The sequence below is a fragment of the Physeter macrocephalus genome, chromosome 18, assembly GCF_002837175.3.
Source record: "Physeter macrocephalus isolate SW-GA chromosome 18, ASM283717v5, whole genome shotgun sequence".
NCBI classification, from domain to species: Eukaryota; Metazoa; Chordata; class Mammalia; order Artiodactyla; family Physeteridae; genus Physeter; species Physeter macrocephalus.
This window is the reverse complement of record NC_041231.1, coordinates 76082677-76097649: the sequence shown is the minus strand read 5'-3', so window position 1 is coordinate 76097649 and position 14973 is coordinate 76082677. Positions and strand designations below refer to the sequence as shown.

General features: G+C 48.4%; 1 protein-coding gene across 1 annotated transcript; it reads left to right on the top strand.

The window, feature by feature from the left end:
- The first annotated feature begins 5180 nt into the window (after nt 1-5180).
- GUCA1B (guanylate cyclase activator 1B) lies at nt 5181-14639 on the top strand. Its single transcript, XM_007120308.3, has 5 exons — nt 5181-5387; nt 11389-11538; nt 12915-13035; nt 13744-13916; nt 14618-14639. Exons 1-4 carry the CDS (start codon nt 5181-5183, stop codon nt 13869-13871), a joined length of 606 nt encoding a protein of 201 aa, XP_007120370.1. The 3' UTR covers nt 13872-13916; nt 14618-14639.
- Nucleotides 14640-14973: the final 334 nt, after the last annotated feature.

The window sequence follows — 14973 nt, the reverse complement described above, 5'->3', positions numbered from 1 at the left end:
CCGTGTGTCAAGCACTTTGCCCAGTTACTGAACAAGTCTTGTTTCTGCCAAGAATTCCTTGCTTGTGCCAAGCACTGTTGTAGGTTTTGGAAATTCTGCAGTGTGTATGTTGAAGTCCCTCTCCTCAAGGATCTTAGATTCTAGTGAGGAAGACATGCTAGGGGAAGAAATAATAATAGGATCATTTCATAAGCCGTTAAGCACTATGAAACAAAGTAGGATAATGTCAGAATTACTTGAGTAGCTCTTTGAGGTGAGGTTGGGAAAGTTCTCTCTGAGGACGGGAGGAAGACATGCTAAAGAAATAATAATAGGATCATTTCATAAGCCGTTAAGCACTATGAAACAAACAAAGTAGGATAATGTCAGAATTACTTGAGTAGCTCTTTGAGGTGAGGTTGGGAAAGTTCTCTCTGAGGACGGGAGAATGTCAAGAAGGAGGCAGCCATGTGAGGGTCTGGGGAAGAGCATTCCAAGCAGCAGGACCCATCAGTGCTAAGGCCCAGTGAGTGTGGTGTGTCTGTGGATAGGGCAGAGCAACATGAAGATGAAGTAGGAGGATCCTATAGTGCCTCACAGCCATGGAAGGAGTGTGGATTTTATCCTGAGTTTCAGTGGGAAGCCATGGGAGGGTTTGGAGCAGGACAGTGATAGGATCTGATTTAAGCTTTAGAACACACTCCTCTGGCTGCTGGGTGTGGACTGGAAGGAGGGAGGTGATGGGAAGGTGGGGGCAGGAAGGCCAGTTAGGACTGCTGCAGTGGACCAGTGAGAGGACATGGCCTGGACCAGAGCTGCAGAAATGGAGGGGATGGGAAGTGGTTGGATTCAGAATAAGTTTGGAGGTGGAGCTGATGGAATGACCTACTAATAGATTGAAATGAGATCTAAGAGAAAGAGAGGACTCAGGGATGACTCCTCATTTTTGGCCTAGGCAGCTAGATAAATGGTGATGCCGTGACTGAGGTTGAGAAGGGTTGAGGAGGGATTTGGGAAGGAAATCAGTACTTTGGCTTTGGCCTTGCTAAGTTTGTGATCTGAGTTGAGCTGTCCAGTAGACAGCTGGGCTCATGAATCTGGAATCTACAAATGGTATGTAATGTTGAGGGTGAATGAGCTCTCTGGGGAGAGCATGTGAGTAGACGGGAGAATGGTACTGAGGACAAGCCTGGGAAGCCCAAGCGTGAAGAGATTTGTTTAAAAGGAGGAGGTGCTGGCAAAGGAGATGTGCAGTCAGTGAGACTGGAGTGAAATCAGACACATGTGGGTCCTTGAAACCTAAGGTGTTTGAAGGAAGAACTCACTCGGTGAGCTGTGCTGAATCTGCTGGCAGGTTGAGTAAGAAAAGTAGGTCATTGGTGACCACTGTAAAGCCTTCTCCATGGAGTGATGGGGATGAGTATCCAATTGGAGTAAGTTGAGGAGAGAATAAGAAATGGAGAGGATGCAAAACAGGTTCAGTTATCTATTGCTACTTAAAAAATGCCCGACACTTCATGGCTTCATGACAACATCTACTTTGCATGCAGATCTGCAGTTTGGGAACACTGTCTGCTCCATTTGGTATCAGCTGGGGTGCTGGAAGGCCAGGCCTGGAGGCATCTACAGGTTCACTGACTCCCTCAGCCTGGTGGTTGAGGCTGACTGTCAGCTGGAAGCCCTGCGTGTGCTCTGGGCTTCCCCACAATATGGTGGCTGCGTTCCCCAGGCAAGTCCCGAGGGAGAGCCAGGCACAAACCCTGTCGCCTTTGACGACCTAGTCTCGAAAGTCACATAGTGTCACTTCTGCCCGTTCTCTTCATTGAGTACCATAAAGTCCCATCCAGCTTGAAGAGAGGGAGAAATAGACTCTTACCCTTGATGGAAGGAACATGGGAGACCAGACCTACTGCTGTGCCAGTTTCGGAAAATAACATCTTCCACAAGGGGTTTTGTTGTCACGGGAGCCAAAGTCAGGACAATGGCTGGATGGGAGTAGGAATCGGCAGGGCCAGTGGATCCAGTAGGCACAGTACCTAGGGCCCACAATATTTATTTTTCTTTATTTTCTTTTTTGGCTGCGTTGGGTCTTCGTTGCTGCACGTGGGCTCTATATAGTTGCAGTGAGCGGGGACTACTCTCGTGGCGGTGCGTGGGCTTCTCATTGCAGTGGCTTCTCTTGTTGCGGAGCACAGGCTGTAGGTTTGCGGGCTTCAGTAGTTGTGGCTCGCAGGCTCTAGAGCGCAGGCTCAGTAGTTGTGGCGCATGGGCTTAGTTGTTCCGTGGCATGTGGGATCTTCCCGGACCAGGGCTCGAACCCATGTCCCCTGCATCGGCAGGCGGATTCTTAACCACTGCGCCACCAGGGAAGTCCCCGGGCCCACAATATTTTTAATTTCTTTTAAATGTTTTAATTTTCAAAACCAGAAGAAAGAATTAATATAATGCAACCTGGACTGGACTGGATTATATTCATCTTTTTACCAATGAATGATAAAATAGCACTTTTAATATTTCCTTATTTAATATTTAATTATCAATATTAATCTTGTTACCCATGAAGGCAAACGTGGGCAGGCCCAAAAAAGTCACAGTGGGATCCTGAATGTGGGATTAAGGAAGAATTTTTTTTTTGTTTAATCTTGTTTTCATAAAGGTGATATTAAAGCACATCTGCAAACGGGAATGATCCATTAGAGAAGGATAAATGGAGGGTGCAGAAGAGAAAGGGATTACTGTGGACATGAAGTGCTTGAGTAGGCAAAGGGAGGTGACATCTAGAAACCAAGTGGAGGAGCTGACAGGGGGAGAAGTGGGAAAGGGACGCTGCATCCATCGAACCAGGAAGAGGGGCCGGGTATGTGAGCACAGGTGCAGAGAGGTGTGTCTGCTACGGGAGGATGAGGTGGTTGTCAGATGCATCTGCTTCTCTTGTGAAGTGAAGGACGTGACAAGGTCATCAGTTGAACGTGGGAGCGAGGGCAGGAAGCATGGTGGAAGAGTCATCTCGGGGAGAAGGGACTCAAGTCAGCAGAGGAGAGCGTGCAGTACAACTGTCCGGCATTATTTGAAGTGTGTGCGGCCATTGTGATTTTCTGACTTTTTCCAGCTGTGTTCAGCCTCGGGTGCAGATGAGGTGTTAGTGCCTAGTTAAGGGGATAGCTGTATCCAGGGTCAGGTTTTGCCCAGCGAGTAGTTAGAGGGAGAGAGGGGCGCAAAGGTCAAGGTCATGGCAAGGACATGACAAGAGTTCTGGGCCGTGCGTAAGGATAAGGAGGAAAGTGAGAATGTGTCAGATGTTAAAAAGCATAGTGATAGACGGGTTAGAAGTCTCAACAGGGCTGGTGAGTTGCTGGAGTGAAGCTGTTAGTGTAAGTGAGTGGAAGGAGAGGCAATGACAGTGTTTGAACGTTTCAGACCATCAGAGAAATTCATGGTAGCAAGGCCTCTGGTAGACATTCTCAGACTTCACGTGCCGTGGAAGCACCTGGAGAGCTTTTTAAAACACAGACTGTGGCCCCACAACCCCAAGTTCCAGATTCACTAGGGGAGGAGGGGCCTGAGAATCTGCATTTATAACAGACTCCCAGATGTTGCAGCTGCTGGCCCAGGGACCACAGTGAATGGGGGCCAAGGTGGGGTGGAAGAAAAGCTCTTGGGAACTGGGGAGATAAGAACCTTTGAGGCCAGAGTGGGAGGGACCAGCTGTCCACCTGATGCTTTGGGACGAATGGTGACGTCACCAGTGAATGATGACAGTAAGGACAAGTACAAGGTGGGAGGGCCAGACGTGGCCTCGAAGGCACTGGCATTTCTGAGGGAGAAAAGAGGAAAGGTAGAGGCAACAACTGAACAAGGAGGAGACCAGCCTTAACCTCCAGACCCGGAGGCACGTGGGATTTGGGAGAAAAACCCATCGGCACTTGAAAGGATGACAGAGGAAGCAGGGTTCCACCTTCAGGGACGGCAAGGAAATTAGAAGAACTCAGAGAGGGAGGTCGAGACTGGAATGTACAAAGCAATTCAGGAATGAACACCCAGTGGGAGGCAGGCAGTGCTGCCCCTGAGATTATGAGACACACTGGAAGGACTGCCCCTAAAATCTCAAAAAAATTAGTGCTCCAGGTTTTCTGATTTCTTCGAGGTGTCATTTTTATATTCCATTAACATAAGCATGAGTATATAACTGATTCAAAAACGAATTCGCAGGACTTTCCTGGTGGTCCAGTGGTTAAGACTCCACACTTCTAACGCAGGGTATGCAGGTTCGATGCGTGATTGGGGAGCTAGGATCCTGCATGCCGAGCGGCGCGGCCAAAATAAATAAATTTAAAAAGATAATTTTCAAAACCAAATTCGCATGAACCTTTAATATAAAAGTAAGAGCCTTCAGAGATAAGTTAAGCCACGCTCCCAGAACCGTCTCATGTGTTTATACTTTGGAGAAAAAGTGGGAAGAGCCCTGCTCATAGGTCTTGGATAAAGGGTGTAGGAGGGAAGTATTTGTACTTTAAACTGGGAGGTGGAGAACTTCCAAGACTCAGGGGTGTGATCTGTAAAGGAGCTTCAGATACCGTGCTGGGGACTGAGTTAGCCTGGGGACAGAGGTGCTCACCCAGAGCCCTTCGCATCATAGACCCTGCTGCTTCTCATTAGGCCAAGTGAAGGGCGAGCCCCAGCTCACCAGTGATTCTGTTTTATGGGCTAGAAGTTGGCCTTGCTTCCTCTCTGGACTTAAGAGTCTCCTGTATCTCCAAGATGGGCCTCCCTGGAGCAGCATGGTGCCCAACGGAAAGGGACAGGGAGCACGTGTGAGATGGGAGGGTCTCAGCCTGTCTTCCCAACTCCCCCTCCATCTGCCTACCTCTCAGTGTCCTCCCCTTCTCCCTCTTCAGAATCTGCCTGGCAGCTTAGTTGGTTGATGAGACTAAACGGAGGGGTGAAGCTGGGGGAGCTTAGCTGACTGGAGGTCAGACCTTCCAGGGGAATCTTCTAATGATCTTAGGGCGCTTAGCTGGCCTGGTCCCGCCCCCTTGCTGCCAGCCCCCTGCACTTCCCATCCTGTTCTGCTGGCTAGGAGATGATGAAGAGCCTGGCTAAGAGGAGGAAAGGGATGAAGAGGGCCCTCGCCTAAGGAATCCATTGGCAGAAGCCGGGGAAGAAGCACAGACCCTTGCTCCCTGACATCCCCGGGGGCCAGGATGGGGCAGCAGTTCAGCTGGGAGGAGGCAGAGGAGAACGGCGCGGTGGACGTGGCAGAGCTGCAGGAGTGGTACAAGAAGTTCCTGGAGGAGTGCCCCAGCGGCACGCTCTTCATGCACGAGTTTAAGCACTTCTTCAAGGTCGCGGGCAACGAGGAGGCCACCCAGTATGTAGAGGGCATGTTCCGAGCTTTCGACAAGAACGGGGTAAGGCGCCCTGAGGGGGAGGACCGATGGCTCAGGTCTCATCCCAGTGCTAAAGGAGCATCCTCAGTGGGAGCTCCATTCCCCAGCCCTCCTGCTCTTCCTCTGCTCTTCGTTTCTCTCCATCCCCTCTCGCCTTTTCTGTCTCACTGTTCCCCCAAACTCTTCTCCCCATCATTCCTCTTTCCATCTTCTCTTCCTCCCCTCCACCCCTCCGCTCTCATGTGACTGGCCCTCTTCCTGAGAGCTGAGGGGAGACTCTGCAGAAAGGCGCACGGTCCAGCCCTCTCTGTGTGTATTAGTGGACAGGGCTCTGTAGCCGGAGGGCCTGGTTTTTCGCACCCACCAGAGCACCCCTTGCTGTAAAGATAAGGGGCCCCAGAGCTGCTCTAAATGGGCGGAGCTATCTTGGAACAGGTTGTGAGCGCCCCCTTGTTGGGGTCCTTCGAATTGAGACCGGTCAGCTCTTCCCACCCAGAAAGCTGGAGGAGGCTCCTTCCTGGACTTGGAGGTTGGACGGATTATTGCAAAAGCCCCTTTCTACTCTTCAAGCCATAAAAGATTCCATGAAATCATCCATCCACAGGGTTTCTTCCAGCCCTTGGATGGCACCAAGAGCTAAGAAGATAATATATTTTGTAAATGCGCGCTTGGGAATTGAATTCAAACATTGAAATCCCTTCATTATTTAAGGCCATCCAGTCCAGTGCCTCCGCAGTACTTTAAACCATTAGGTTTGCCTCAAATACCTATTTCAGTCCCCCAAATTGAGGGGGAGGTGGGTTGGACCTAGATAATTAATCTGGAGAAAGCGGTGGGTACCCCACTTCTTTGTAGGGGGAGAGCTTCACTTTCTAGAGAGAGTCACTGGGAATGCTTCTTCAGGTCCCAACCTGACCCTGGTACCAGTCAGTGCACATCTCCTCATCGCCTGTAGGGGGCGGGGGGGGGCGGGGTCAGCGTCATTCCCTGCAACAGAAACCTCCTTAGAGATGAACCCTATCTCGGGGCCCAGAGTGAGCTTCAGCCTTCCCAAAGCTCCTCTCCACAGGCGCCTCTGAGGCAGCAGCAGCCCTGGGAGGGAACAGGCAGAGGTTGTTATTCCAAATTCAGTGAATTGATTGACCAAGATCATATACTCAGGGGTCCTGAGTCCCAGGCAAGTGCTCCTGCCCAGAAGGCAGTTTGTTGGGTTTTTTTCAGAGAGAAAATGATTTTTCTAAGTGTTGAATGTCATAAGAAGAGTAAATAAATAGATCATATATAGCAAGAGTCAATATCATAGATTTATCAATCTTCCTCAAATTCATTTAAAATTCAGTATAATAACAATTCAGGATCTCAAAGTGATTATGAAGCCCCTGGGAGTAATATGGCTGACCTCTTATACCTCATCTCCTCCTATAAATCAGCATATAATATTCATCATTTGTTTTTAAAACAACCTTTTAATTTTGGTATGATTTTAAATTTACAGAAAAATTATAATAGTGCAATTAATTCCCATGTACAATTTATCCAAATTCCCCAACTGTTTACATTTTGCCTCATTTGCTTTACCATTCTCTCCATGTAATGTATTATGTATTTATGTATATATACATACACATAATATATACATATATGTGTATCTTGTGCATATAAATATACATACATATTTTTTAAAGAAAATTATAGACATCACAACCTTTTACCAAGTATTCTACTGTGTATTTTCTAAGACCAAGGGCATTCTCTTAACCTAATAAGTGATCAAATCAGGAAATTCAACAGTAATAAATTCTGTTATCTAATCGACAATCCACATTCAAGTTTGGTCAATTGTCCTGATGACATCCATTATAACCTTTTTTTTTTTTTTTTTGATCACACATTGCATTTACTTGTCCTGTCTCTTTCTTAGCCTTTAATTTGGAAACTTTAATCTCAGCTTTTCCTTATCTTATTTGACTCTGACATTTTCGAAGACTGCAGACCAATGATTTGGGTTTGTCCCATGTTGCCTCGTGATGAGATTCAGGTTACACTTCTGGCAGAAATGCCCCAGAAGAGATGCTGTGTCCTCCTGAGTGCATCATGTCAGGGGGCACATGATGTTAGTTTGTCCCATTAGTGGAGTGGTTCACTTCGATCACTTGGATACATGGTGTTCTGCCAGGTTCCACCACTGTAAAGTGACTATTTTTCCTTTGTAATTTATAAGCATCTTATAGGGGGATACTTTGAGACTAAGTAAAGTTCCTGTTGCTCATCAAATGCCCATCCCCTGGGTTTGGCCTCAGCTGATAATTTTCTAACTCCACCATCCCTTCTCTATTTATTACTTGGCCTCCTGCTGTAAGGAAGAGCATTCCAGGCAGGTGTTTTCAGCTCCTCTGTCAGGGACTGAGCCTTCTTTCTTTTCTTTTCCCACTTTGTGTCTCCAAACCTCCACCCGACTCCACTTTCCACCTTGGCACAATCTTTGTATCAGCAAGTCTTGTTTCTAGGCAGTTGGTCTGAGATTTCTAGGGCAAATAAAATCAAAAGAGCTCATAGATCTTGCTCACGGGTCAAAATCTGAGGTGGTGGAAACAGGGTTTCGGTGGAGGCAAGGAGGTAGGAGTACCTGGTCTCTGCTGCTGCTACGCCCCCTCCTGGTGGTGGTAGTAACACTCGTCTCTGGTGCTTGCCTGTGATGCACTGGATGGAAGAAAAGGGAGGATGAAGCTCAAATGTCCTTTGGGATCGTTATGTAAGGAGTGTTGGGGGTCAGGGTTGGTTCACCAGTGCAGCCCGTTCACGGAGAAACGAGGCAGGTAATCCCACAGAGCAGATCACGTTCCTGTCACTTCTGCTCCAGCTCTTGAGTAGACAGCCATTTCTATCATCTTGGGCCCCTGTGGGTAACTGAAGCTGATGAGAGCTCATGTGCAACGGATGAAATTAGCCCCAGCTGGAAGCTTTCCAGAGCTGGTCCGGGGGGGTGGGGGGGTTTGAAGTAAGCTCGCAGGGGAGATCACTTGTCAGGAAGGGGCTGCTCTACAGTGGGCCTCAGGTAAGGCGAGGGGTCTTTGTGGAAACCGTCTCATTGTGAGACAGGATGTTATGAGAACAGAAGGTTCTAGACAAAGAATGTGGGGGAATCTAGAGGTCTGGAGAGTAGGGATTTGTCCGTGGTTTTTTGTTTGTTTGTTGTTCTCCCCTTGGTGCTAGACACCAGGCTCATTTCTTAGACAATAATAGACCTTGCATGGAGTAAGACATTTCTCCCAACCTTGATGAACTGGAGAAGGCATGTAGCTTGAAAGGCTCTGCCACTTGCTGGGCGGGAATTTCTTGGGCAACTTATTCAACCTCTGAGTCTCTGTTTCCTCATCCATGTCATGGGGATGACAGACCTGAGGGAGATGATGTATGTAAAACAGATGATCCCTACCAGCCATTTTGCACACATTTTCCTACCCAATTCTTATTTTAAAAGAAACCTAACATCTATTTTTAGTAAGCTTAATAAATAATAATTACTAATGAAAATAGCCTTTTAAAGAACAACCAGTTATCACATTGTACACCTTAATCTTACACAGTGTTCTTTATAAGGCTGTTTTGCAATTATTACCTCAGTAGAGCTGGGGAAGAAAAACTGGAAACAAGCCAAATAACCTTCAATGAGCAAACAGAAAGCAAACTAGGGACCATTCATACAATGGTGCACCATACAGTAATAAGAAGGAAGGAACTGTTGACTGTTGATGCATGCAGTGACTGAGATGAATCTCCAGGGCATTGTGCTGAGTGAAAAAAAGTTATACATTATATGATTCTATTTATGTACCATTCTCAAAGTGAAAATATTATTGTGATGGAGAACAGATCAGTGGTTGTCAAGTGTTACGGTTGGGGGAAAGATGTGACCCTTAAGAGGTAACACAAGAGAGTTTCTTTGTGTTGAGAGTTACTCGTATATACACGTGATAAAATTTTGTAGAACAAGTGGAGAGGGGCAATTCAGGGGTAGGGGATTAAGAAGAACAAACTGTTAAATGTGAAATAAGCTACAAGGATATACTGTACAACACAGGGAATATAGCCAATATTGTATGCTCCAATAAATCGAGCATAATCTTTAAAAATTATGAATCACTGAATTGTACACCTGGAATTTATATAATATTGTACATCAACTATATTTCAATTAAAAAATTCATAGAGGGGCTTCACTGGTGGTGCAGTGGTTAAGAATTCGCCTGCCAAAGCAGGGGACACGGGTTCGAGCCCTGGTCCGGGAAGATCCCACATGCCGTGGAGCAACGAATCCTGTGCGCCACAACTACTGAGCCCGCGTGCTGCAACTATTGAAGCCGCGCGCCTATAGCCCGTGCTCTGCAACAAGAGAAGCCACTGCAGTAGCCCCTGCTCACCACAACTAGAGAAAGCCCACGTGCAGCAACAAAGACCCAACGCAGCCAAAAGAAAAAAAAAAAAAAAAAAAAGACTACTGGTGGGGGGCGAGGAACAACCAGCAACTGCTAAGAATCTACCCTACAGAAATTACCAGAGACATAAGAAAAAATACATATGTACAAAGATGTTCATTGTGTCACATAAAATATCAAAACCATGTTCAGCAAGAGGGACTTCCCAGTATTCCTCTGAAAAAGAAGAAGAAAAGGTATGATTTTAAATAATTTTGAAGGCATGGGAAATTTTAAAATAAAAATCCAGGAGCTAAAATTATAGCTACAGTCTAACCTCAATTAGGTAAATACATTGTGAGGAGTGTGGAGGACCAGAAGGAATTATATAAAGGATGTTGAATAAAACTCTTCAGGTAGGCTCATCTTATTTTCTTGGTTTTTCGTTAGGCTTTTGCTGTTTCCCTCATTTGGGGCCGTGTTCTTCTGTTGCTCAAACCTTGCCCACCCAGGCACCCCTTGAACCGGGGCTGAGTGACCTGACCCAGTGGGACAGTGGGGCTCTGGGCCAGCAATGCCATTTCTGATTACAAAGCCATGGGAATGGGCTTCCCTGGTGGTGCAGTGGTTAAGAATCCGCCTGCCAATGCAGGGGACACAGGTTCGAGCCCTGGTGCGGGAAGATCCCACATCCCACATGCCACGGAGCAACTAAGCCTGTGCACCACAACTACTGACCCTGTGCTCTAGAGCCCGCAAGCCACAACTACTGAACCCACGTGCCACAACTACTGAAGCCCACATGCCTAAAGCCCATGCTCCGTAACAAGAGAAGCCACCACAATGAGAAGCCTGTGCACTTAAACGAAGAGCAGCCCCTGCTCGTCACAACAAGAGAAAGCCCACGTGCAGCAATGAAGACCCAACACAGCCAAAAATAAATTAAAAAATAAATTTAAAAAAAATTTATATTAAAAGAAAAACAAAGTCATGGGAATGACAGACACTCCTGGGAGAGATGACAATTCCAATTTTTGATTTGGAGGGCTGAGATCCTGACCCTGAAATACGTGAGGTCCTGCTTTCTAATTTCCTGTCAAAACTATGTTAGTCTCAAATTCAGACTTAATCATTTCTTCATTGATTCATAAATATTTATGAGACTCTGGGTGGAAGTGGCATTGTGCTAGGCATGGAGGAGGGATAAAAGCAATGTAAACCCCTCTCCTTTCTCCCGGAGCATAGAATGTAGAGAATGAGACACACAAAACACTTAAGGGTAGAATAGATGGTAGGTGCTGGGAGTGTTGGAAGAGGGAGAGGGAGATCATTGTGGCTGAAGTGGTGTGAGAAGGAAGGCTTCCTGGAGAAGGGGACCCTTGAGTTGAGCCTTGAAGGACAGATAGGAGTGGGTGAGCATGGAGACTGGGACTAGATCCCAGGGCAGAGAGTAGCACAAACACAGATGCAGAGGCACACGGAATGCAAGGAGGAGGCAAAGCCCTGAGTTTACAGGGATGGTGGCCTAGATTAGGGCTCACACCTGCGCTCCAGGGAGATACGGCGGCGGGCGGGAAGGAGCCTCACAGCTCCCACTCCCGATGCAGGACGACACCATCGACTTCCTGGAGTATGTGGCAGCCCTGAACCTTGTGCTGAGGGGCACCCTGGAGCACAAGCTGAGGTGGACCTTCAAGATCTATGACAAGGACCGCAATGGCTTCATTGACCGCCTGGAGCTGCTGGACATCGTGGAGGTCAGTGTCTGCTCAGGGTGGGGGGGCAGGGCAGGCAACTGGGCATGTGACCCCACTGGGCTGTGAGTGCTGGCTGCTGAAGTGGGGGCCCCTGGGGCTGGGGGTGGGAAGGGGCATTGGAATCATTCAGAGTGTGCTTTCCGACCCCAGTGAAATTAAGCTAGAGATCAATTACAAAAAGAGAATGAGAAAATCCCCATCTGTTTGGAAATTAGGCAATCCACTTCCTAATACTCCATGAATCAAAACGATATCACACATACACACAAAGTATTGTGAACTGAATAATAATGCAAACATAACAAAACTTGTGGAATGCAGCTAAAGCTGGACTTGCAGAAACATCGGTAGCCTTAAAATGTATATACCAGAAAATAAGAGAGGCTGAAAATTCAGTGATGCAAGAAGTCATCTCAAGAAATTAGAAAAAAAAGTAAATTAAGGCCAAAGTAAGCAGAAGAAAAGAACTAATAAAGAGCAGAAATTAATGAAACAGAACACAAATGCATAAGGAAAGTCAACAAAAGCAAAAGTTGGTTCTTTGAAAAGACTAACAAAGCTGATTGACTACTAGCAAGAACAAGCAAGGGGTAAAAAAAGTACTACAGCTCAGACTCTGCACGAAACCTGCATTAGCCTATTCTCCCCAGACCTGCACTCTGAGGAGGGGATTGTTGGTCCATTTTACAGATAAGGAAATCGGCCCGTGGAGGTTGTGTGGTTTGCCCAAGTTCATCCACCAGGAGGTGCTGGGCTGCCTGTAACCCCTGAGCCTCCCAGCACCGTTAGTGGGGCCTGCTTTGTGCCAGGCGCTGCATTGGGCTGTGGGGACCCAGAAGGCACACCTCTGTCCTCAGCTCCAACCAAGGACTAAGGATAATCCTCACATTTGTCTCTTCCCCGTTTCACTTCCAAACGTTGCCTCATTGCCAGAAACAGGGCAAGGGAAACACCTGTGCTTTTCCCTCTCCCGTCATCCTATTTCACACACATACACATACATCTATAAATACACTAAAATCTCTTTTCCTCTCTGAATCTCCATTTCTTCCTCTGTAGTGTGGAGTTTAGACCATCACTGTGCCGTCCACATCCCTCCTTAAAGGTTTTGGGTGTCAGCTCTGACACTCACAGTGGAAATGCCAAAGGCGTGGGGCTGAAGCGGTGTGTGAAGCCGGGAACTCCTCGGTTGGAATTAGGCCAGTGGGACCCTGAAGGAACAATGGGACCCACGGGTCACTTTTAATTTGGTCCCGTGGCCCTCAGATGCACAGACTGGGGAACAGCGCTGGGGACGAGCTGCCGAGGGATGTGGGTCCTGGGGAGAGGGCAGGGCGTGCAGGGTCTTGTGGATACCACCGGGTTCTCTCCCACAGTCCATCTACAAGCTGAAGAAAGCCTGCAGGGTGGAGATGGAGGCTGATGAGCAAGGCGAGCTGCTCACACCTGAGGAGGTCGTAGACAGGATCTTCCTTCTGGTGGATGAGAATGGAGATGGTAACGGGCAGAGAGGATGGTGGGGCGGGTGGGGGGCACGGCACCCATCCTGGATCACCCCACTTTCTATCCACGTGACCTTAGGCAAGGCCCTTCACCTGCTGACAGTGAGATGGGTGTGGAGGGGAATACATAAAATAACAAGGGCGTCACTAGCATGTGAGGTTTGTAAGAGTGATTAAAACTCCTGTGGGAGTTGCTGATGGAGGCCAGGCAAGCGCAGTGGAAGAAGAGGAGCTTTGGAGTCGGGCAGACCAGGGCGCTACATTTACCGTCTCAGCCTGGTCTCAGTTTCCTCACCTGGAAAATGGGGCTAAGAATGGTTGAAAGGAAAAAATGGGGTCATGTACTTAAGAGCCGGCTACTTGGGCTCTCCTCGCTGTTGCTCAGAGCCCCAGCCCCAGGCTGTACAGGGAGGCAGCTGGCTGGGAACACACCCAGAAGAGCCCTCAAGAGCATTCTGAGGGTACCGCGGGCAGAAGTAAAATTTAAACTCACTTGCAAATAAAGTCCCTTAAAGAAACCCTTGAAGGTTCCAGGTGACTCCTGGAGAATCAGGGAGTCGACAAGGCCCAAGCTTAGGCCCTGAGGCCGCAGGCTCATCTGTGTACAAGGTGTAGGCGCACCCAAGGAGAGAAGGCCTCACCTCCCACCCCCACCCCATTTCTTCCATTCCCCCTGTGACCGTCTCTCCTACCCCTTGTGCAGGCCAGCTGTCCCTGAATGAGTTCATTGAAGGTGCCCGTCGTGACAAGTGGGTGATGAAGATGCTGCAGATGGACGTGAATCCCGGTAGCTGGATCTCTCAGCAAAGGCGGAAAAGTGCCATGTTCTGAGGGCTCCAGGGTCCTGGGAGCCCTCCAAGACTCCAGGCTCACCAGGTTTCCAGAGCAGTGGGAGGGTCCCTGGCTCAGCCTGCTTATGCCCACTCTTATCCTGGCTTGGACTTCCTGGCATCCCCTGTGCAGGGGGTGGGGCTGAGTGGGGAGGGGAGGGGCCGTTGGCCTGAAGTGGCCAACAGGACCCGGTCCATTGGGAGGATTCACGGTGGTGAAGGGAACAGGCTTCCTCTCCCCCTTCAGCTGCTCCTGGGAAAGCTATGCCTTGGCTAGGTGGTTGTGGGGTTTCCACAAATTCCTACATGGTTCATAGCTGGAAGCAGGGAAAACTGAGGGGTAGGGGTTCCATAGATGAAATTAGCAATGGGAATGCCCACACAGTATGAAAGTGACTAGTAGAAGGGTGGGGCTGGCAGGTGTTGTTGACTCTGAAGAAAAGGTAGGAACTGGGGAGAAGGGATGGATAATAATTACATGCCCCCAGGATCCTGAGGAATGTTCATGGGAGGACTCTTGCCTCTTCCTCTCCAAGTTGTCCTTGCCAGGGGTGTCAGGAGGGATACTTGCAACAAGTAAGGCTGTGGTCTTCCTGCCCTTGGAGGGGGTCAGCTGTGCTTAAAGGGGCTGTTTCAGCTCTGCCCTGGTGCTGCTCCCCCAGCGCCTGCTGCCAACCCCTCCCAACCCTCCTCTCCCCCTCCCTACCCCTCATCCCTCACACTCACCTCTCCAACCCCCGCCCCCAGAATGGACCCTCCACAATTCCTCGTCACAAGCCCACAAGCCAAATGTGTCTCCTTAAAGGATGGAGAAAACTTTCCTCTGTCTCTGGGGAGAACTGGGGCCTGCCAACCTGGGTTCTAGGCCAGGCTTTTCCTCCAACTGCTGTGTGACCCAAGACGGCCATTTCTTTTCCCTAGCCTTGGTGTCTCATCTGCACGGTGAGCAGGTTGGGCTAGACAAGCAGTTTTCAGATTATTACTTTTTAAGATGTGGATTTTTTTTTTTTTTTTTTTTTGGCCGCACTGCACAGCTTGTAGGATCTTAGTTCCCCGACCGGGGATTGAAACCGGCCCTCGGCACTGAGAGCACGGAGTCCTAA

Coding starts and splice junctions, on each gene's coding strand:
- GUCA1B (XM_007120308.3), top strand. CDS start 5,181: ATGGGGCAGCAGTTCAGCTGGGAGGAGGCAGAGGAGAACGGCGCGGTG. Junction 5,388..11,388: donor GAGCTTTCGACAAGAACGGG/GTAAGGCGCCCT, acceptor CTCCCGATGCAG/GACGACACCATCGACTTCCT. Junction 13,036..13,743: donor GGTGGATGAGAATGGAGATG/GTAACGGGCAGA, acceptor CCCCTTGTGCAG/GCCAGCTGTCCCTGAATGAG.